The 25,388-nt window shown below is 35.9% G+C and overlaps 1 protein-coding gene across 2 annotated transcripts in view; it reads right to left on the minus strand.

Moving 5' to 3' along the window:
* Positions 1-25,388, minus strand: part of nmo (serine/threonine-protein kinase nemo) — a 709,728-nt gene that overhangs the window by 30,142 nt on the left and 654,198 nt on the right. For both annotated transcript variants that reach the window (XR_010953505.1, XM_067787810.1), the window contains exons 4-5: positions 10,807-10,862; positions 45-636 (exon numbers count right to left, since the gene is read on the minus strand). Coding sequence is in view for 1 of the 2 variants with exons in the window: in XM_067787810.1 (XP_067643911.1) it covers positions 45-636; positions 10,807-10,862 (648 nt within the window). In the remaining variant the exon portion in view is untranslated. The remainder of the gene's footprint in view (positions 1-44; positions 637-10,806; positions 10,863-25,388) is intronic.

Genomic DNA, 25,388 nt, shown 5'->3' on the forward strand with positions numbered 1-25,388 from the left:
TATAAGGTGTTCAATAAAAGTCTAGAGTTAAACAATAACTTTACCGGATCAAACACAAGCATTTGACAAAGCAGATGCACCGCTTCGTGCGTCGCATGTGAACTGAGCGTGTACAACGCCGAAAATGATGGCAGTTTTGGTGCTCGACGTAGCATATGTGATCGTGCGCCATCGCATGCATGACGCATATCCTCCATTGAGGGTGTACCCAATAGCTCTGTTATCAACTCCAATTGTTGTACGGGATTTTGTGCCTGAAAAAGAATACGACGACCCAATAATTCGCCGAAAATGCAACCTACTGACCAAACATCCACAGCTGATGAATAATGACGTGCACCCATTAAAATTTCTGGTGCACGATAATATTGTGTGACGACCTCTTGTGTCATATGCTTCGCCTGATCGGGCTCTTCAACGCGCGCCAAACCAAAATCGCAAATTTTCAGCACACAATTTGAATTTACTAAGAGATTACCAGGTTTGATGTCACGATGGAGAATGCGCGCTGAATGCAGATATTTGAGACCACGTAATATTTGGTAGAGGAACACTTTAATGTGATCGGCGGAGAGATGTTGTGGTGAGACGATTATTTTATGGAGATCTGACTGTAGGAGTTCTGTTATCACATATCTATTGGACGTGATAAGGAGCAAAGAAATTACATTTATAAAGTTAAGGAAAACACAATTTAGGCAATTTTAAAGGGAAAAAGATACCGATATTTTCTTTCCTATTAGCTTTAAAATCAATAAAATGAAAAAATAAATGTAAGGCGCGATAACATCCGACGAGATTTTAGGCCGAGCTTCTCTTCCAATTTGCGTCGTGCTCCTGTAATTTTTTCTACAAATTGGCGGGGCGGGACGTACTTCTTTTATGCCGACTCCGTACGTCATCTGGAAGGCAGATGAATTTTCACTAAGAGCTTTTCATGGCAGAAATACACTCGGAGTGCTTGCCAAACACTGCCGAGGGGCGACCCCGCTAAGAAAAATGTGTTTCTAATTGAAAAACCTTGTTTCTAAAATTTTGATGTTGCAAACCCAGGACCTTCGATGTGGTAAAATCAATAAGCTGATAAAAAAAGATACAACTTCGTTCTTACATGTATATATATAATTATATATATCAGATGTGAAGGTGTACTATGAGAAAACTAGTAAGTTTATATTAACCACAGCTCAACCAGGGATTAAAATTAAACCATAACAGAGGCAAATTTACCAGATATAAATAGCTTCGAGATATTTGAGCGCTATCGACAATTTTTAATATCGATTTATTATCGATAGCGAATAATTATCGTCGAGTTATGGGCTTGCTTTCGACGTCTGTTTCATAACAAATCGATGAGTCATCGTCAACAGATCGATAGCACGTCAGTAATCCAAATAAAACTCGATAACAAGTCGATAACAATTTGATAACACTCTGATAAGAAATTGATAACTTTTGATAAAATATCGATAGTTTTTCGATATCAAATCGACTACTTTTCGACAACAAATCGTTAAAAATAATAAATTGGCAACACTTCAATAAAAAATCGATAGCAAATTGATAAATTTTGATCAAATATGGATCACTTTTCCACAAATAATCGGCTACTTTTCGGGAAACACAGATAACTCGTCGAAAAAATCGATAACCTTTGTTATCGATAGCAACTTTATACCACTTTAATAACAAATCAAGCGACATGTAACAAACATTAGCTTCCTTTCCTTTCTGAAGTCCCCATACAATGAGTAGATGCTTACAGTCAGTAGGACTGAAGGACCATTGAGTTAGTGGACGGAAACAAATTTTTCCCTAAAATCACTTAAATCGCCGTCGAATCGACAAGAAAAATTGTAACATCAATTCGGAGCCGCCAACTCCACCCCTATGAAACAAAAACTTTAGATTAAGTCTTCAAATATGTACAGGAGGCATAGACCTTCAGTTTCCTTTGAACAGCTGTCAATAGTGTTTCTTACTATTACTATCGCATTCCTCTTAATTTAAGTCCTACGCCGATGCCGATGCTTTGCATCAATAAAGTCAATTTCACTTTAGGGCCACAAATAAGCTCTTAAGTTAAAGCAAATAAGGCCTTCTTACCAACAACTTGAAGGTAGTATTAGTAGCGAAATTTTCCAACACCACGTGTACTACTGAGGTGAATTCATAAGCTTAACGGTTTCAGAACATGCTAAACTTCAGTAGAAACAGTCAAGCGGCGAACCGAGTGAACACTAACAAGACTGATTCGAAAAACTCGGCAAAAATAAATAAACAAATACTTTCGAGGTGTCAGCTTGTCTTCCAATTTTCGTCATGCTACTTTGTTTAATTTTTGATACATATTTGCAGGACATGTTTCATGCCGACACTGAACGCCATCCATGGATTTTCGCTGAAAAGCTTATAATGGCAGTATTACACTCAGGAGAGTCTGCCAAACAACAGCCGAGGGGCGACCCCGTTTAAAAACACATTTTCTAATGTATAGCGATGTAGCTTTTCCGGAGCTTGGAAACGGGCCGAATAAACAGGAGGGTTCAGATTTCAATACTTGTAGATGTTTATCGTCCTTGTGTGTGATGGGTTACCAATATCCTAGCACAGTTTGTATATTTTAAAATTTAATCAGATATGAGTTATACCAGAGCGGCATAATGCGCTCCTTTTCGTTAATGGCTAGTAGTTGGTCATAATTTAGCTTGTTCACTGGTCGAAAGAATAACGTAGTATTATTGATATAACGCCCGATGTGGGCTTCTTTTTATAACAGCTTTAGACGGATCGCTTATCCGCTTATCTCCGTGTGCGGGCGTAGTATCAGCCATACAGTGATCGGTTTTGTTGCAGTGTCCATGTTATGCTGTGAGTGAATCTAATGCCAGAAACCCAGCGATCGGTTATGATGTAAAAAACGAAATCCTGATGCAAGACCGTGAGAAACTCTAAACACACTAAAACACGCTAAATTTTCGTTTTCTATCGACACCGATTTTTTTCTAGTTGGGAGCCAAACGGAACCAAAGTGATGTAATTGTGAGCCAAAGAGAGCCATTGTCTTGGCATCCGTGCTATACAATGTAAACGTATAAACCTCAATAGTAAACCTGCAAAGGGTGCTACTCATGAATTTACTAGGAATGCAGCCTCTGCTGGTTATTTTTGGTGTTACTTAAAACTATGAATTTGTTGTTGGAAGAAGGTTTTTGTTTTTCGGACTAGTTTGATCACATACAGAAACACCTAGTTTAAAATTAGTATTTTTTGACCTAGCTCACCGCATCACTTCTGGGTATGTGTGAGTACCTTTGCCAAATCCGCTAACTTTGAATTCTAGATTTTATTGACCTAGAAAAGTTGTCGATTTGGGTCACATTAACTACAATAGGGCGCCAAAGTGTATCACAACATACCGAAGCATATACATACGCCTATGAAAGTTAATAACCAAAATCTAATACACAATGAAAGCGGAAAAAGTTTTCCAATTAAATTCTATTGATTTTCTCCATTTACTTTGATGTCGACTGGCGTGACCGTTGACGTAACTTTTAGGCCAACTTGCTGGCAGCTTTCTGCTTGAGCATACATCTTCTACAAAATTCAACAAATAGCAGCATAGCCATAGAGTTTGAACCTCAAAATTGTTGTTACTAAAGTGACTATTGAAAATTGAATTTTCTCACTAACATTCTACGAACTGCTAACTAACCAAGAGATTTGATTACTACTCGCAATGCGCTTTTATTTTTTAATGAATACGAGCACGAGGAAATATCTCAATGAGCAGCTATTAAAATTGCAAGCACTCTACTCTATTCCAAGAATTTCGAAATACTTAGCTTATTTAGTTAGGAAATCAACTACACATTTTCACAAAAACATGGCAAATGAGCAGATAATTGTATGTATGCCAACATTTATGTAGCAAATTGTCCTTGGCTTTAGTGGTAAATTCTTTTGTGCAATTGAATGTATTTTTAATGCCTCTAAAAGTGGGCAACGTTTTGGTTTTGCCAGAACACAGCGTTGCCAAATAGGAAGATTTTATTTCCAACAAGTAAGGAAAGCTAAGTTCGGGTGTAACCGAACATTACATACTCAGCTGAGAGCTTTGGAGACAAAATAAGGGAAAATCACCATTTAGCAAAATGAACCTAGGATAACCTTGGAATGTGTTTGTATGCCATGTGTATCAAATGAAAGGTGTTAATGATTATTTAAAAAGTAGTGGGCCTTAGTTCTATAGGTGGACGTCTTTTCGAGATATCGCAATAAGGGTGGACCAGGGGTAACTCTAGAATGTGTTTGTACAATATGGGTATCAAATGAAAGGTATTAATGAGGGTTTTAAAATGGAGTGGCCCTTAGTTGTATATGTGAAGGCGTTTTCGAGATATCGACCAAAATGTGGACCAGGGTGACCCAGAACATCTTCGGTCGGATACCGCTAATTTATTTATATATGTCATACCACGAACAGTATTCCTGTCAAAATTCCAAGGGGTTTTGATTTCGCCCTGCAGAACTTTTTCATTTTCTTCTACTTAATATGGTAGGTGTCGCACCCATTTTACAAAGTTTTTGCTAAAGTTATATTTTGCGTCAAAAAACCAATCCAATTACCATGTTTCATCTCTTTTTCATATTTGGTACAGAATTATGGCATTTTTTTCATTTTTCGTAATTTTCGATATCGGAAAAGTGGGCGTGGTCATAGTCGGATTTCGGCCATATTTTATACCAAGATAAAGTGAGTTCAGATAAGTACGTGAACTAAGTTTAGTTAAGATATATCGTTTTTTTCGCAAGTTATCGTGTTAACAGCCGAGCGGAAGGACACACGGTCGACTGTGTATAAAAACTGGGCGTGGCTTCAACCTATTTCGCCCATTTTCACAGAAAACAGTTATCGTCATAGAATCTATGTCCCTACCAAATTTCGCAAGGATTGGTAAATTTTTGTTCGACTTATGGCATCAAAAGTATTCTAGACAAATTAAATAAAAAAGGACGGAGTTACGCCCATTTTGACATTTTCTTTTATCTTTGTATTTTGTTGCCCCATATCATTACTGGGGCCCTATTCAGTAACTATGAGTTTTGAAATGTACATTTTTCTTTAATACAAATTATATGAAGAAAAAGTGTACATTTTAAAACTCACAGTTACTGAATAGGGCCCCTGGAGTCGAATGTTGACATAATTTACTTTTATACTGTAAAGATATTAAATTTTTTGTTAAAATTTGACTTAAAAACAAAAATTTATTTAGCACACATATAGTAATAGGGGTAACGTGCCTACCAAATTTCACTATGATATCTTCAACGACTGCCAAACTACAGCTTTCAAAACTTTTAAATTACCTTCTTTTAAAAGTGGGCGGTGCCACGCCCATTGTCCAACATTTTTCTAATTTTCTATTTTGCGTCATAAGGTCAACGCACCTACCAAGTTGCATCGCTTTATCCGCTTTGGTAATGAATTATCGGACTTTTTCGGTTTTTCGAAATTTTGGATATCGAAAAAGTGGTCGTGGTTGTGGTCCGATTTCGTTCATTTTAAATAGTAATCTGAGATGAGCGCCTAGGAACCTACCTACCAAATTTTATCAAGATACCTCAAAATTTACTCAAGTTATCGTGTTTACGGACGGACGGACGGACATGGCTAGAGGAATTTCTTTTTTCGCCCAGCTCATTTTGATATATAGAAGTCTGCATCTATCTCCATTAGTTTATGCCGTTACGGATTATCGTTATGCGAAGAAAGTTAATATACTCTGTGAGCTCTACTCAGCTGAGTATAAAAAGAGAAAACTCATAAAATTTAAGATTTTAATATAAACCAAAAGATATTTTCGTTTTTTAAGACCGCTTCTTTTCTTTTAAACTTTGCCCATTTCTATCTTTGAAAACTATCCTAGTGAAAGCGTATTGAGTTTTGAGGCTTGATTTAATTTGGCGGATGTAGCTTTTTCTCCCAGCCTGCGCTTCAAAGGAACGAAAGTAGTGGCAAACGCTGACGATGTGCTGCTGATCGCAGTTGAATTCCTTGCCAGAGACTCATGAAACGGCTCTTTTCCACACTTTGCTCCATCTCGCGCTGGACAGGAAATAAAGAGGCTCGGGGGGATTCCATAAGAGCGGATCTAGACCAAAACAGAAATTCCCTGTTTGAATGTACCGAGATTGAGCGGGCCAAAAATAAACATATATTCTGAAGCCATATATTTTGGCAATAATTTCTATTCCATATGAAGTTGGATAATGGAACTTGAGGTGAGAAAAACGGCCTTCGTATATCATCAAGCAATTGCTGTGAGAAGCATACCTCGACAAGCGCTGAATGCCATCTTTTGCGTAGAGCCTCTGCGTGTGTGAGCTCTGGAAATGCTACATGCAACTATATTACATGATCTTTCAATAGAATTAAACGCTGTCAAAACATACTTAATGTATGCCTGGCAGTTTATTACGGCAGTGGTTGACTTTCAGGTGAGGAACATAAGTTATTTTTCGGGTAAGGAACCTGCCGAATCTACATTGGAATATAATTATTTCAAGGCCGATCGTGTGGCGATAAACGAGTTCTTCGTAGCTACTGATTGGACCTTTCTTAACTTCTCCGGAAACCCGGAGGCCTTCTATGAAATTTTTACGAGGAGGCTTTTACTAGCCGTTTCGAGTTTTGTACCTCTAAAAAGTAAGGTCTTATTGAATAGGCCACCCTGGTTTAATCTAAAACTAAATAATCTTAAAAATAGAAAAAATAAACTTTTAAAAAACATAGGAAGAGCTGTAAAGAAATTGATCGACTTAGCTATATAAGACTTAAAAAGCAATTCGATTTCCTTAATAAGTATCTTTTTAAGCAATATATGCTTAAACTCGAATCAAAACTAAAGTCAAAGCCGTCCAGTTTCTCGTCGGATATTAACTCCAAAAGAAAAACCAATGGCTTTCCAACGACTATGGAGTATGATGGCGAAGAGTCCAGTAATCCACAGGATGCCTGCAAATTATTTGCTAGATCATTCCAAAAAGTTTATTCAAAGTTTACCTCTTCATCTTATCCTATATTTCACTCTGGGTACCAATGCCAAATTTCTAATTTCGTTGTTACCGCAGATGATGCTCTTCTGTCAATCTCTAAACTGACAAGTAGTGCAAATTCAGATACTGAGGGGTTTTCTCCGATATTTTTCAAAATATGCGCAAACTCCATTGCAGAACCCTTAGCTCATCTCTTTCAAAATTGCTTGAACAGCGGAATTTTTTTGGACTCGTGGAAATTATGCTCCATAAATCCTATATTTAAGTCTGGTAACCGCAATGACATTTGCAACTACAGACCGATTGTTAAACAGAGTACTCTGGCAAAAATATTCGACCACGTACTTCAACGTAAATTGTTCGATTACGTAGGCAAGGCTATAGTGGAGTGTCAGCATGGATTTTTCCCAGGTAGGTCTACTTCCACAAATTTAGCTTTAGTTACTAATCATATTGTGGGTGCTTTAGAGAACTCTGAGCAACTTGACGTCATATACACTGACTTCTCGAAAGCATTCGACAAGGTTGATCATACTATCCTAGTACGCAAGTTAGCCAAGTATGGAATCAATGGAAACTTGTTGAAATTCTTCACGAGTTTTCTATCGAACAGAAAGCTCTATGTGGCAATTGGAGCCGACAAGTCACCTCTGTATATAAACGCCTGGTCAGGTACCCATTGTGGCCCTCTATTATTCTTAATTTTCATAAATGATTTGCCCCAGAAATTCAAATTCGCAAAGTGTTTGATGTTTGCGGACGATGTCAAACTATTTCTGACGATCCGTAATAGCTCTGACTGCACTAACTTGCAATCTGATCTGGACTCTTTTGCCGGTTGGTACGCAGACAATAATTTATTTTTAAATACAAACAAATGTTGCGTTGTGTCTTATTCCAAAAAGACAACTGCGACATATTTTAACTACAAACTAAATGCTAAATCTCTTAATCGTTGTCAAGAGATTAAAGATTTGGGTGTCATTTTTGACTCCAAACTCTCTTTTGCCAATCATATTGACTTCATTGTTGCAAAGTCCTTTGCAATGGTTGGGTTCATTAGACGAAACACCAGTGACTTTAAGGACCCTATGACGTTGAAGGCACTTTATATCTCCTTGGTCAGAAGTCGCCTTGAATATTGTTCAATAATATGGAATCTTTTTATGAATCTAACTCCTATAAAATTGAAAGAGTTCAAAAAGTTTTTACTAAAATTGCTTTACGGATGCTTCACTGGCCAGACGGTCTCCCATCGTATACCAGCAGGCGCAAATTGCTTGGTCTTCAGGCTTTGCACGACAGAAGAACTAGTATCTCACTAATGCTTGCCTATAATGTAATAAACTTAAGCATAAATTGCTCCGATTTATCTAATTTGTTCATTCAATATATTCCACTGCGCGATCTTCGGCATAATAAATTATTCATAGAAATAATTCATAAAACGAGTTATGCTATGAATGAACCTATAACTAGGACTATACATCTAGCAAATCGATTCAGTAATGTTCTTAATTTTAATAACAGCTTATATAAGTTTAAGCTTGAATTGTTTTCTATTTTTAACTAGTCTGTAAGAAAGCATGTACTTTTAGACTGAATGAATTAAATAAATAAATATATAAATAAATAATGAAGGCGGGCTTACACAGCGGTTGGCTCATAACAGTTCTGCTCAATAGAAAAGAAGCATCATCAATAGGAAAGGGACCTCATCAATAGAAAAGGGCCATTTGCAGGTCCAGTAGGCTTACCAACATTATGCCCTTGGCAGTCTTCCAGGCGGAAGTTTTTTTCCATAGGGAGCAGATAGACTGCTCCAGCACAATACAGCCCAAAGGCCACTGTTACGATCTTTGTTAATAGCTAGGCTGCCTTTAAATTTGATCCCACCTGATAAAATAGGATATTGAAAGGATGCACATAGTTCGGTACCACCACCACTGGTTTGAAAAATTGAATAATACACTATTAAGGCAACAAACTTGCGGTTGATCCAACCGAGATAATTATGAGGTTTCAAGGTATTTAAGGCCATGTTTGGTTAGAAAAGAACGAACTTACTCCTCAAACGAGACAAATCTTAAGTGAGAGTATTTAAGGACGCCATTACACGGCGATTCAGTTTACCAACAAGCTCCCTTTGCAGAAGGATGAAGAGGAATATAAACGAAGGGAACGGAGTCGATTTATCAGTTTCTCTGCCGCATCTTGGAACTGCAGTAAACATGATTTTGGTTTATTGGCACATGGTTTCCCCAGTGGAAGCGTGCGAAGTTCCCATATGAGGGCTTTCAACCTAACCAACCTACGTAGTTTTGCACCAGTAGCAGGTTCTGGCATTTAAAAAAAAATACGCGCTAGGGGAGACTTTCCTCCTACAATACCTTATACAGAAGAGACTACTTTCGACAATTTCATTAAAAAAATCCAAGTTTTTATTTCTACAGTTGTTACCACAATATAATGATGATTTCTGTCGTGTCTAGTACTAAATCCTATTGTCCCCCTCTCTTAGCTCTCCAAAAACATTTGGCCTAGTTATTTGTGTGATATTCCTTAAAAAGGGCCCAAAGATGTATCGTCATGTTATTCTCGCCACAATAAGTTCCCAGAAGAACACCTCATAACCTTTGTAAATGTCTTTCGAATATCAGTGTTCGCTTCTGAAATTCTACTCCATTACATTCTTTCGCATATTCAACTTGACTAAGTAACATGTGATTACTCCGCGTCTATGACCCTACTTTCTGAAATATTTGTTGTGACTTGTTTAGACAAAGCTGTTTTTATCTAAAAAACTATTAAAAACACACTTCGTTACCAAATGCACATTAACGTGCCCAATGTTGGGCGCGATATTTACCTCGCACGTAAAGGGATTTTACTCTAACTTCTATTTAAGCATGTGGAATGAAAATTTTGGTGGAATCAGTTATTCTTGGTACTCATATTTCTTTCTAGAGGAGAACTTTTATGATATGTCAAAGCACCTCTCTCACAATATGTGAATTAAAATTTGTACAAAGTGCATCTTTGCATCTGCAAAGTTTATTAATTTAGCCTATCTTCACCGGGGAGTTATGACGTGATCTCTTTTATCTGAACGGTTAGTTGTATGGTATATATATGTATGTATAAAATATCGATGTCGACGTTTATTCGATATAGGCAGAATCAGTTTTCAAAATAAGAACGAAACAAAATCCTAAAACTTTTATTTGCTGTACGGATTGCTTTAAGCCTGCAGGCTTGATATTTAAAGCTGTGCTGATAAGTGAAATTGCAAAGTTAGTTAGTCAACTTAAGTTTCCGGTGCAATTGCAAATAATTTGCTCCTTTTGTTTGGTTGCTTTTGCATTTTTTGCTTTTCGTAAGCATGACCTAACAGCAGGTAGCTTGTAACGCACTTACAATATTTCATCTCGACGAAGAACAAAAAGTGTTATGCAACAGCTTACAAAACATACATATATACATATATATGCACTTCTGAGTTAATGTGATAAGTTTTTACAACTACAATAGTTATACCTATCGTATACTTATCTATAAAACTATAGCATTTGTTTGTTTGCATTGCTATTGAAGACTTTTTTCTACGGAATTTTTCAACTGAATTCAACATAGTTGCCTTGAATTGAAATTGTTTTTGTTTTTAGTTTTTTGCTTTTATAGTTTTCTACTTTGCTGGAATTTTTAGTTTTTGTTTTTATGTTAGCTTGAAAAGGATACATTTCTTGGAAGAAATCCAAATGAGGTGGTTGTAAAATGTCCAATGCTGAGAGCACCTGCAAATAAAAGACAGAGGGAATTAATATAATAAAAGTTAAATTGAGTAGAGCGAGCTTAAGGATAATTGCTACAAAGTAGAGATTTTTAACAAATTAAATACAAGATTACAGCATGACGTAAAAATTTTAGTTATTAACTTTTTATTGAGCAAGCTTAATTGAAGATTTAGATATAAAATAAAAAGCTTAATACTAGAAAGACTTTCGAGAAAAAAAAAATTAGTGGCATTGAGATTTACGTTAGTTTATTAAGCATCGTTTAAAAATTGTAAATGTAGGTTATTGTAGTAGATGAATCGCTATTTTGCAGAGGATCTAGAATACATAATTGTTCAAGGACTTAATCTATTGAGGTATATTGTAACGATTTTACTTTATCCCTTAGCAAATTGATGTTATTTTAAGAGCTAAAATAACACCACGAATGCTTAGGGGAGTGTTGCAGATGTGGACATTCCTTTGGTACATATGAATCCAGTACTCTCCGCCAATTTCTGGTGCTAGACAGACTACCTCGGGAACGATTTTTTAACTTCCGAAACTTTGAGTCGGTGGATTTTTGTTACCTGTTATGACAGACATGCCTATCGCAGGAATATTCTAAGCACTTTAACCCGATGGCGGTTGATTTCTCTGATCTTACACTACTGTAAGGTATGATTCAGTTATACGTTATACGATATCAATTTTCTATGGTAATATAAAAACGAAACGCTTTTTTATATTGAAAGAATGGTGTCGAAAGCCAAAATTGGCACTATGTATGTTTAGGGTGATAGTGCGACTGCTGAATTATGGCTATAAACTCTCACACCCTACGCTGACTTTTCGCACTTCCGCTTTGGCGCCACTAAAGCGAGACATACTCGCCACGCGACTTGGAATCCCATATTACGTCACAATAGAGAGGTTGGCTGAAGAAAAGAGGGAAACAAAAGGCGAAAAGGTGCAAAAACAACGACTGACTCGATACACGTGTTCGCCAATGGTTCCACATTGATAGAAAGAGGATCTGCTGAAATAATAACCCACATACAAATTAACGTGGAGATATCTGAATTACGTTCAAGCATATTTGTGGGTTTCTTTCTTCTTTTTCTGATACAACCGTAGGACTAAAATAACTATGTTTGTTTGTTTAATGGTGTGTTCAATTTCATACTTAATATTTAAGCATTCATGAGTTTAACACCGGCTTATAATAATTGATATTGAATATTCAATTAATGTTTCTTTAGAAGAAACTGAAAAGAAAGAAATATTGCTGGCATATTGCGATGGTATCATTTCGAAAACCGCCACGTTATCAGCAATTTCGTAATGTTATCAAAGTTTTCACCGAGATTCAGTCAATCACAAATGAAATATTATACGAACTAAACCATCCTGGTATTTATAATTTGCTTTACATGTTCCAGAACCTCACCGAAATTATTCGTAGAGTGAGTCTCTGCCAAGAAGAAGAAACAGAATCAATTTGTAGAAAGCACACGGTCCTTTTTTATACCTTTATATTAAGTCGCTTTCATGTTTGTCCTCTCTTTTCCATACGAATTTTTGACCCACGGAAAAGTCTTTTTCGGTAACTTCCCATTGAGCTAGACACTTGATATTTAGAGCATAGTTCAGGTCTGGGAGACATTACAATGCAAGTGAAAAAAAATCCGCTAGGTGGCGCACGGATCGAGATATACAGAAAATTAATTTTAAATGGAAATTTTGTGATCGAATTTTAACCAACTTCTCGGTGATCCAGAGACTTGAATCTTAGCACATAGTTTGCGAGTCGATAGCACTACAATTTGTGTAAAACAAAATGCCGCCAGGTGGCAGACGAATCGAGATAAACGAAAATCCCTGAAAATCCATGAAAAAACGCAGGGAATCTTGCGATCGATTTGTAAGTAACTTCCCAGTGAGCCAGAGACCTGAAACTTGGACCTTGAGTCAGAACCCGGTGACAATACAATATTTGATCAAAAAAAAAAAATTCGCTAGGTGGCGCCTGGATAAAGATATTAAGAAAATTAATTTTGATTCGGGAATCTTTAAATCCATTTTTAACTAACTTCCCGGTGACCTAGAGACTTGAAACTTGGCACACAGTTCGAGGCTTGGTGACAATACAATTTACAGGAAACAGAATTCCGCCAGGTGGCGCGCGAAGTGAAATAACTACAAATCCTTGAAAAACGAGGGGAATCTTGCAATCGATTTTTTAGTAACTTCTCGGTGAGCTGGAGATATGAATCTTGAGCACTGAGTCAGAACCCGGTGACAATGTAATATTTTATCAAAAAAAATTCGCTAGGTGGCGCATGGGTCGAGATATTAAGAAAATTAGTTTTGATTTGGGAATTTTCAATCCATTTTATCTAAGTTCCCGGTTACCTAGGAACTTGTAAATTAGCACATAGTTTGCGACTTTATGGCACTACAATTCATGGAAAACAAAATACCGCCAGGTGGCAGACGAATCGAGATAAACGAAAATCCCTGAAAATCCCTGAAAACACGGAGGGAATCTTGCGATCGATGTTTAAGTAACTTCCCGGTGAGCTAGAGACCTGAAACCTGGGCCGTGAGTCAGAACCAGGTGACAATGCAATATTTGAAAAAAAAATTCGCTAGGTGGTGCATGGATCAAGATATTAAGAAAATTAATTTTGATTTGGGAAACTTTCAATCCATTTTTAACTAACTTCCAGGTGAGGTTGTTAAAGTTTTTTAGTCGAAATTCAACAAGACTATGTCTGTATTAAAGGAGCAATTGCCTTCTATTTTTTGGTCCATTTATATAAAGGTGGTCCTTAAAATGTTTTTATCATCCTTTTATTTATACTCAGCGTGCTTTGCACACAGAGTATATTAACCTTGATTGTATAAAGGTTGGTTGTACAGGTATAAAGGAATCGAGATAGATATAGACTTACATATATCAAAATCATCAGTAACGAAAAAAAATTTGAATGAGCCATGTCCGTCCGTCCGTCCGTCTGTCCGATAACTTGAGTAAATATTGAGATATCTTCACCAAATTTGGTACTCGAGCTTATCTGGACCCAGAATAGATTTGTGTTGAAAATGAGTGAAATCGGATGAGAACCACGCCCGCTGTTTATATATAACATTTTGGAAAAAAGAAAAACTCTCATTATTTAGTAAATAATACGCCTAGAATGTTGAAATTTGACGAGTGGACTGATATTGAGGCTCTTGATAAAAATTTTTAAATGGGCGTAGGCACCGCCCATTTGTGATGAAATCAATTTTACAAATATTATTAATCATAAATCAAAAATCGTTAAACCTATCGGTACAAAATTCGGCAGAGAGGTTGCCTTTGCTATAAGGAATGCTTTGGAGAAAAGTTAACGAAATCGGTTAAGGACCACGCCCACTTTTATATAAAATATTTTTAGAGGGGTCGTGGACGAATAAAATAAGCTATATCTTGGCAAATAAAAGCTTTGTATCAATAGAAATTTACTTTCTAAATTGAATTATAACATTAAATTGGAAAATACTAAAACTTTTGAAAATGGGTGTGGCACCGCCCCTTTTATGACTAAGCAATTTTCTATGTTTCGGGAGCCATAACTCGAAGAAAAATTAACATATCGTAATGTAATGAAATTGTGTACACATATTTTCCTTATAGCAGAAAATATTTCTAGTAAAAATGGACGGGATCGGTTAAAGGCTGCGGCAACTTAGATATAAAACAAGTTTAAAAGGGTCGTAGACTAGAATAATAAGCTACAACTTAGCAAAAAATAGTTTTGAATCAACGATATTTCACTTATTTTGTTTTATTGTATGAGAAAATGAGGAGAAATTTTTGTTTTAAATTGGCGGTGCCACGTGTTATGTAGAAAAGTAATTTATGTGAAATGAAATGTAGAATTGAAGCCCACGCTGAGTATATAATGTTCGATTACACCCGAACTCTGACACCGTTACTAGTTGATTTTGTATTCTCGTATCCTGCAAGTTATGTAAAATAAGCTTTATAATTCAACAGGCTTCCTACCTAAAATTGATCACCAATTATGTAATTCCTCACAATAAAAATGTTGCCCTTTGTTTAACCTTTACGTTTCGAAAAATTAGTAGTCATAACCTGACCCAATTTAAAGAATTTTATAACATTAACAACAATGTACATACAAGAATAAGCAAGCACACAAAACTTAAAACGTTTAACCCTCCGCAATAAAACTGAACAAAAAAGTAAGAGTCTACTAAATGCTCGCCAAATTAAAAAAAAAACTTCATATTGGAAAATGTCAATAAAGTCGCAAGTATCGCTTAAAGTCACCAAGCATGATTGTTTACAATTTCGCAATCATTTACTTAATCATTTTTAAGTTGACTTGGCAGTGGCCAAGAACCTTCCATTCGCTTTTCGTCATCGTCATCACCATAAAAGCAAATTACCCTACCCTTGAAGGCAACAAAATATCGGCAATGTTGCAATCGAGAGCGGGCTGAACTGTATTTTAAAAGATTGTTTGTTGTGTTGAAGCAAACAAAAATACGTCAGCAAACACAAGAAATAAATGAAACAAGTAAGGAAGGTTAAGTTCGGGTGTAACCGAACATTACATACTCAGTTGAGAGCTATGGTGACAACATAAGGAAAAATAACCATGTAGGAAAATGAACCGAGGGAAACCCTGGAATGTGTTTATATGACATGTGTATCAAATGAAAGGCATTAAAAAGTATTTTATGAGGGAGTGGGCCATAGTTCTATAGGTGGACGCCATTTAGGGATATAGCCATAAAGGTGGATCAGGGCTGACTCTAGAATGCGTTTGTACGATATGGGTATAAAATTAAAGGTATTAATGAGAGTTTTAAAAGGGAGTGGTGGTAGATGTATAAGTGAAGGCGTTTTCCAGATATCGACCAAAATGTGGACCAGGGTGACCCAGAACATCATCTGTTGGATACCGCTAATTTATTTATATATGTAATATCTGACAAGATTTTAAGGGTTTTTTATTTCACCCTGCAGAACATTTTCATTTTCTTCTACTTAATATGGTAGGTGTTACAACCATTTTATAAAGTTTTTTCTAAAGTTATATTTCGCGTCAATAAAACAATCCAATTACCTTACCATGTTTCATCCTTTTTTTTGTATTTGGTATAGAATTATGGCATTTTTTTCATTTTTCGTAATTTTCGATATCGAAAAAGTGGGCGTGGTCATAGTCGGATTTCGTTCATTTTTTATACCAAGATAAAGTGAGTTCAAGTAAGCACGTGAACTAAGTTCATTAAAGATATGTCGATTTTTGCTCAAGTTGTCGTGTTAACGGCCATGCGGAAGGACAGACGGACGACTGTGTATAAAAACTGGGCGTGACATCAACCGATTTCGCCCATTTTCACAGAAAACAGTTAACGTCATAAAATCTATGCCCCCACCAAATTTCGAAAGGATTGGTTAATTTTTGTTCGACTTATGGCGTTAAAAGTATCCTAGACAAATTAAATGAAAAAGGGCGGAGCCTCGCCCATTTTGAAATTTTCTTTTATTTTTGTATTTTGTTGCACCATATCATTACTGGAGTTGAATGTTAACATAATTTACTTATATACTGTAAAGATATTAAATTTTTTGTTAAAATTTTACTTAAAAAAAAATTTTTTTTTAAAAGTGGGCGTGGTCCTTCTCCGATTTTGCTAATTTTTATTAAGCGTACATATAGTAATAGGAGTAACGTTCCTGTCAAATTTCATCATGATATCTTCAACGGTTGCCAAATTACAGCTTGCAAAAGTTTTAAATTACCTTCTTTTAAAAGTGGGCGGTGCCACGCCCATTGTCCAAAATTTTACTAATTTTCTATTCTGCGTCATAAGTTCAACCCAACTACCAAGTTTCGCTGCTTTATCTGTCTTTTATAATGAATTATCGCACTTTTTCGGTTTTTCGAAATTTTCGATATCGAAAAAGTGGGCGTGGTTATAGTCCGATATCGTTCATTTTAAATAGTGATCTGAGATGAGTGCTCAGGAATCTACGTACCAAATTTCATCAAGATACCTCAAAATTTAATCAAGTTATCGTGTTAACGGCGGACGGACGGACATGGCTCAATCAAATTTTTTTTCGATCCTGATTATTTTGATATATGGAAGTCTATATCTATTTCGATTCCTTTATATATGTACAACCAACCGTTATCCAATCAAACTTAATATACTCTGTGAGCTCTGCTCAACTGAGTATAAAAAGAACAACTATAAAATCAGAAGAAACTACAGCATTAAAAAATATAATGGATAGTAAGTTAATATTAGAACAAATTAAAAAAAATAATAAGAATAGCAAATCAAACATTTGGAGTACAATCTAAGCGCTTTTCAGATTGAAGACAAACAGTCACTAATGGACAGGAAGATCTAAGTGTTCGTAGATATATTGGAAAATAAATAACTGAGTCATTGTTTGGCGACTAAAATAGCCAATTACATACAGTGCCATACAATCAAAATTGTACCATTAACTACTGCAGCGAACACGAAAATAGCAGTCGCAATTTGTATAAAATTTAGTTAATTAAATTTTTATTCTTTTATTTTTTGAATTTTTACAAAAATCTCGTACGCACTTGGTAACTGAAAATCTTCGAAAATTCGAGAAAGTTTAACAGAAATTTCAAATATTTTATTTAAAGTTCTCTGTGTTTTTTTAGTATGCAGTTTTGTAGCCCCATCATTTTCAGTACATGCTATAGGTCTGTCTAAGGTGTTTCAGATTTTCTTCCACTTAATAAAATTTGTTTGCACTTTATAAGGAGGAAAATATAAAACAGCCCTGGGAATGAATTTTCAGAAATCAATGGAAATTTGGTCAGACCTATAACTTTTACTTTGTTAGACTAAAATAGATTGGGGTACAAAACTGCGTACCTCAAAAAATTTAAAAATCCCAATAGAAAGTTCGAAATGCGCGTAAAATTTTCGGATTTTTTTGAAAACTTTTCCGAGATCGGTTTGCATAGTTTCAAAAAGGAAATGTATGCATGCATGCAGGTTTTTTTCTTAATATATGGTAAAAATAAAGATTTTGATTTATGAAATTTGTTGAAAATTACAACTGCTATTTTTTTTGCTGCGATAAATATTTTCAGTACATATTGATAAGACTTTCAAAATCCTATATCATAAAGTTTTTCTAAAACACCTTGTCATAAATTTTAGCTGCAGAGTATCCTGTCTTATTGGTTTTTCAAAACAGGCTAATCTCGGCTAAAAATGAATGATATTTCTTCTGCGATGAGGCATTTTTGAAACGGATTCTAGCTAAGAACGATTCTAGAACTCTGATGGTAGGTTTTTAACGAATTGCAGCCAACTTAGGACGAAATTGTTCAGATATACTTCGTAGGTATGAGAGCAGGGTGAAAATAAGTATATTTTGAACAGCGTAGTAGTTGGGGTATACGGATACTGAAAGTTTAACGTGGCAACCCTATAATGCGTTTGTTTGGCCAACAAAAGGTCTTTAAGAGTGCTTAAAGCACTTCATAGGAGTTTTTTCACTAGTTAAATTAAAGGGAATGTATCAAAATAGTTAAAGGAAATTGGTTCTTTTAAGAAAAAACACTTATTTGTACAAATTTGTGCTAAAATATGTATTTACATTCTACCACAATATTTCCACTGTTAATACAACAACAACAACAACAACCACTATATTCATTATTTTAAGTCGAAAAGTATATCATAAGCAACGGAAGAGCTCTTCGTATATTTGATGCAGCCATCCAGAAATTGCGCAAGAATTTTTTAATAAGGCTTAAATAGATTTTGGCATATGGCGAAAGGCGAACTCAACTCGACTTGGCCGCCAGAAAATTGCTTTTCAGAATGAATGCATGCAACTCCGGCGGATTTGTGTTATCCCGCCGGTCTTCTTCTTATGCTCCTCTGTTGATGTTGCTGTGGCACCAATTCATTACTTATTCCAGTGAATACCACATGAAATGCAATAATGTACATTGTTTATACCTTATTTCTTAATTTCAAAGAAATTCGCAACAATAATTAAACTTTTCAATTTTTTAAACAAAATAAGAAATGCGCAACGAAATTTCAAGTGACAAAACAGCTGACTTCGAAAATTCGAAATTCCTATTCCCCAATTATTCTTCTCCCTTGGAGAATAAAAAAATCCGCGAGAACAAAATTCCGCGAGAAAATTTAGAATCGGTCTGATAGATAGAAAGAATAAGAAATATAGATAGAGATGGAAAAAAGTACAGGAAGAGGTAGAAATATAGGTAGAGGGTAAGATAGAATTAAAGAAAGAATATGAAGGTGGTGGCACGTAACACGATAACATATTTGTTCGCTAGAAGTAATAGAATCGTCTTGTAATAGCGGTGACATTGACTATGAGGAGGGCGTTTTTTAGAGGACGTGTTAATAACAACAGAATAAGATTCAATTGCGTTGAACCAATTCCCCTTTAAATTTCTTTGGCCCATTTCAAGAAAGAAACCTCACTATTTTCAGCCAAGAGAGATTTTCAGGTTTCTATTTCAAGTTCTCTTTTAAACAATTTTTATTTTGCTCGTTACAGATCATTTGCTCGAGGACTATCAAATACTGGCCTATCGTCCTATCTGGCGTTTTTGTCGATTCCTGCCTCTCCGAACAAGTAAACGTTAATGCGGGGTAAACTTTCCTTTCTTCTATTCTCAACAGAAAAAATGTCCAATAATCATAAAAATTTTGAACTCGATACACCAATACTTAATGTGAGCCACGCCAAAAATGTAGCCCAAAAAATATTGAGAGCAATGATAGTTACCAGCAACTGTACTTTGGAGTAGGTACTTACGAGTCTGACAGACAAAGCGACTCCAAAGTTGGCTGGTGGATAGATCAATAAAACCATGTACTTACAATACTTCCAACTGATGAACGTTGATTTATTTGGTTAAAAGGCTGTGCCAATACAAAAATGAAGCTAAAAAGCTGGGGAAAAAAATATTCACAGCTATTGAGCTTCAAGCAAAAAAGAATTGGAAAATAAAAGCAGTATGCATCAGCTGTGCAGCAGCATCAAAAAACTAGCATCTAGAAAAGTAATAAAAAGTTGAAAAAAAAAAAATTTTTACCAAAAACTGCTAACAGCAAAAAAGCTTAAAGCAATGTCAGCTACAGCAACAATAGCAGTGAAAATACGTTTGGTTAAAACCAAAATAAATCGGAAAAAAGAAACAAACAAAAAAACCTGCTTAAATAGTGACAGCACTATCAGTGGCAATGGTAGCAACAAAACTCTTCAATGAAAAAATGAAAAAAACCAAAGAAAACAATCCAAATTGCAATGTTACAACACGAACAGCTATCAACATATAACCAGCAGTCAGCAAAGAACTTTTTGCGCCATCAAATTGTAATGGTAACGCGGTAACAGCAAAAACAACAATGCAGCAGCTAAAATGTCATTTCAACAACTGACAATGACGACAGCTAACTAACGAATACCAACAAGTTCTATAGTAAAAACAATGAACTAACTACTCCTACCTACTAGCACTTCATTGTTGAACATAAGTTTCATTAGAAACTCAAAAACTTTGGTACATATTTGGATTATTTATTTATTTTTCGAATGTTTTTTTTTAATTTTTTTTTGCTTTGTACATGATTTTAGATGGATTTTTCTGAAGTTGTTAAAGTTTTATCATATACTGTATATCAGGTTTTTTCATTCATGTAATGGTATATTAACTTTGGTCCGATGTTTGTAACGTTGAGAAATATAGAAAGATAGACTCACCATTAAGTATACCGAATTGATCAGGGCGACGAACTGAGTTGATATAGCCATGTCCGTCTGTCCGTCCGTTCGTCCGTCTGTCTGTTTGAATGCAAACTAGTCCCTCAAATTTTGAGATATCTCAATGAGATTTGGCACAAGGATGTATTTTTGTATTATATTAGACATTTGTCGGATCCGGTAGGATCGGACCACTATAACATATATCTCCCATACAAACGATCGTTCAGATAAGACGATTTTGGTCATTTCTGCCGCAATTTAGAAAGTATAAACGTGGAACTCGGTGATATATATTCTAATATATCATAGAAGATATCCTGAAAAATCACTTTGATCGGAGTTATATATAGTTATATCCCATACAACCGATCGTTCAGATAGAAAGATTTTTGGCCATTTCTCCCTTAGTTCCCAAAATAAAAAACGTGAAACTTGGTGATATATGTATATTCTAATATAGCATAGAAGATTTTCTGTAAAAATCATTTCGATCGGAGCTATATATAATATATATCCCATACAATCGATCGTTCAGATAAGGGGTTTTTTGCCATTTTTTTATATTTATCTTCAAACCGTTCAGGTATGTACATCTGTTCACTATATATTTCTTATCTTATACAGCTCATTACTTGGAGATTACGAATGGGATAAGATTATTGTTCAGCCCCATTCGTGAAAGGTATGAAGTCTTCGGCACAGCCGAAGACAGTCCCGTCCTTACTTGTTTTTTTGTTGTCTTAATTGGGATCGCATTTTTGTATTGGGCGGAATATAGGTTGGCGTTTGGAAACTTGTTTATTTCTGCATTAAGGGTGGGTGGAGTTTATTTTTGCAAATGAATGAAACACATTATTTTACTGTATACAGCAGCGCACAGAAAAATAGCAGCTGCAATTATTGATTTTCGCTATATTAAGATAAAACTATGCAAATCAATCCCAAGAACATTAGCGAAACAAATCGAAAACTTCGTGTACATTTTATGAAACCTTCGAACTTTTTCTTTAAAGTTCTGTGAGTTTTTTTGAGTATTCTGATAAATTCTTCCCAAGGCTGATTTAGACTTTTTTTATGGAGGAAGATCTAAATCACCCTCGGACCCATCAATGCGGATTTCGAGGGACCTACGCAGATATTTACGTCTCGTTTTGGCAAATGCTGGAAAAAAAGCGGCCTTCGGAATCCCTGCGCCGACAGTCACTTTCAGTTCGGGACTTTCCGCTCAGACCAAGATATTGGCATAACAGTTGGCAGGCACATCCTTATGCCCTTGTATCGGTGGGAAATATTATTAATCAGATGTCGATTCCTTATCGACGAGTTATCGGACTGTCATCAAAAAATTAACGATCAGTTATCGAAAAATTATCAATTATTTATCGGAAAATTATCGATATGTAAACAAAAAGTTATCGATTTGCTTTCGAAATGCTATTGATTTTGTATTGAAATTCTCCCAATTTATTATGTGTTGTCGATTTGTTAAAGAAGAAAGTTCTTAATGAGTTACCGAAAATTTATCGATTTATTATATTTTTATCGATTTCTTAACGACGATTTATCGGTTTGTTATAAAAAAGAGAAAGCTTAAATATAAATTCGATGACACATCTGTAGTCCGTCGATGATAGGCTGATAAAAAACCAACAAGAAGCCGAGGACTGTGCGATAACAAGCTATCTCGATGATAATAATTTGCTATCGATAATAAAACAATAAATTGTCGGCGGTTGCCGTGTTGTTTTGGTAGCGGGGTCGCCCCTCGGTAGTGAAAATCTATCAGCTAGCCAGAAATTATTTGTTAATGGTAAAGTTATCTCTGTTGTGGTTTAACTTCAACCCCTGGGCGAGCTCTAGATTTTTCCCGATGTACAACTTTTTGCTTCCAAATCGAACCTCACTGATGTAGGATTAATATCATCAGATTTCAGGTGATCAGGCCTCTCATCAGTTTGCGACAAGGGTACGCTCGTCAATACCCGCGAAGGAATCTGATCAAAATTTGGGTAACTTCATGACTTCGAAATTGACTCATCTTTGCCTTGCTTTATATAAAAAAGAGGAAATTTGGTCATAGTAGCATACATATGTACTATCATTGTTGTTCACATGCAACTGAATACGCCTACATTTTGCAAGAAGAATAGTATCCGAAAAAACATCAAAAATTACTCCGTCGAATTTGCTTTAATATAGAAAACTGGCAGACCCGGCAGACGTTGGTCTGCCCTTACTTTTGTGTATCTGCATAGCTTTTAAGAAATTGTTACCTCTTACTCTTCCTCCCCCTCTCTCCCCTTTTCCTTATCTCTTTATTCCCTCCTCCCTTGGTCCTTCTCTTTCTCTGTGTCTCTTTCTCCTTCTCCATTTTTTCCCTCACTTCATTTCTGCTTCATCTATCCCTATCACTCTATCTTCATCTAGTTCAGTCTCTTTCTCCTTCCCTCTTTTCGCTTCTCTCTAGTTTTTCTTATTCTTCTCCATACCATATTCTCAGTCCAAGTCCCAGTTTCAGTTACAGTCCCAGCCCAAGTCCATGTCCCAGTCCCTGTTCCAGTTCCACTCTCATTGCAAGTCACAGTCGCAAAAGCACTAGCGGTCCCAGTTCCAGTCAAAGTCGTTCCCTGGTCCGTCTCCTGGAAAAAGTGTCGTGAATACTAATAGAGGTAAAGGGGTTCGTTGATATATACCAAATTTCAGGCAAATCGAATGATGAATAGAATTTATTCGAAAGATTGGTCTCTGGTCCACTTCCTGGAAACAAACTTCACAGGAACACTCCCGGTTGCTTTGAAGCTATCCTGCAAATTGGAATAAAACCGGAGGCGTGGGTTCGGAGTACAATAAGCTGCATACAAACTTACATTGTTCTCAATATATATAAATTCCTTACTACCTCCAAGTTTTTTTTAGCGAAAACTTTTCAAATGACCTGGAGCGGTTTATTCTGAACTTCCAATATCCCTCCATAATACGATTTTATTGTGTATAAATCTGCAAAATAAGCCAAAAAAGGACGCTTACTACTTATTTTTCATCGATTATACTATTTTCGTATTACATCTTTTTTCGGTGACCAGGAACTCAGGCTTTCATCTTACTATTAATCTGTGGCAAAAGCCTCATACCTCACCCTAGCGAAGTTGTTGTCGTTTCCAAAGAGCTTAACATTTAAATGAACTTAAGAACATTTTTTGTTAAATATAAATTTGCCTACTGTTCAGGCTATTCAAGTTGTACTTATACCAAAAATTATGTCCATTAAACGTTAATAATTCTTGTAATAATACACACAAGTGATAACCGATTGCGGCACGATTCTGAGCCTCAAACTAAAGCCAACAAAAAAAAAAAAAATATATATATGAAACATAAAACACTAAAAAGAACAATTATATTTAAACGGATAAAATGCGTCGGCATCAGTACAAATCTGTGGAGCTGAGGTGTTGAGCAACAATTAAGTCTCTTACTTACAAAAGTATGCAAGCATGCCAAGAGCCGAAGGTAGAACATAACTTGAGGATAAAACAAGCTCGGCAGGGCTATAATAAACACAGTCGTTTATATACACAGATATATGTATGTATATTCATATAAGTGGATGTATAAATGCGCCCATGCATGCAAGTACGTAAGTGCATGCCCACAAAGCCATAAAGGAGTTAATGTTGGACTTAAGTTTTTTGCTCGACTGAGTGCTGCTGCACACACAATATTCGTAGATTCACCTTTTTTTATGGCTTGCGTGTTTGCAGTTATTGTTGTTCTTATGGCTTTTTTTGCCAGGAAGTTGTGCAAACTATCCTTAGCAAAACAAAAATAAAAACATATATATCTATATATATATATATGTATGTATGTGTTGCATACTTCTAGTTACGACTATTAAGCAGCTTTTCTAGTTTTTACGAGTATATTGACTTGGGCGTAAGTATAAGAAGATAACGCAGACAGAGCTGCCAACTGTGAGCTTTTAGCATAATGTAATAAAAGTGTACCTACTGTGAAATTGGTGTGTGTTGTATTTATAGTACTTAATTCTGGCTTCTTACTGTCTTGGGATACGAGTTATATAAACACAGTTACCATTTAGTAATCAAATACAAGCAGTTTTAAATAGGAAGTCAAATTGAATGATGTGATTTGGGGCTCTTCCACCTAGGCTGTTGCGTGAGTCACTCTAGTAATTGTGAGCACCAAGTGTTTTAAGTCTTCTCCCCCACTTTCTCACAACTCAGTGAAGGTCTCCTTTCCATGCTGCGAAACTGCAGTTTTTATAGGAACACCTTCCTTTCCAACTCTCCCCAATATATCCATAAAAGTTTTTTCTACAAACCCGTACCACCGGTACTCCATCGCTTCTCGCGGCATCGGTTTTGTTATGTCCCCCCATGTGCTCACACTGCTCGCTTACATCTTCAGGAAATTGGTATGTACCCAGAGCAGCTTCTCGATGACGAGCTTTCCTTGTATTGCTGCGAGTAACTGGCTCTATCTTGCTGTCGACGTGATAAAATTGGGTTTGTGTTCTTTAATCAGTAGACAAGCGTTGGATATATTTCTAGACATACAGATGGATATATTTCTAGCCGCGAAGAAGTCGATCGGCAGTCTTAAGCTATTCGCGATTACTCGCCGCAAAATTTTACGCTTGATAAGGATCGCGGAGGAACGCTCATTTAAATCGGTAAGCAACAGTT

Source organism: Eurosta solidaginis, chromosome 5, assembly GCF_040869045.1.
Source record: "Eurosta solidaginis isolate ZX-2024a chromosome 5, ASM4086904v1, whole genome shotgun sequence".
In the NCBI taxonomy this organism is placed as follows: Eukaryota; Metazoa; Arthropoda; class Insecta; order Diptera; family Tephritidae; genus Eurosta; species Eurosta solidaginis.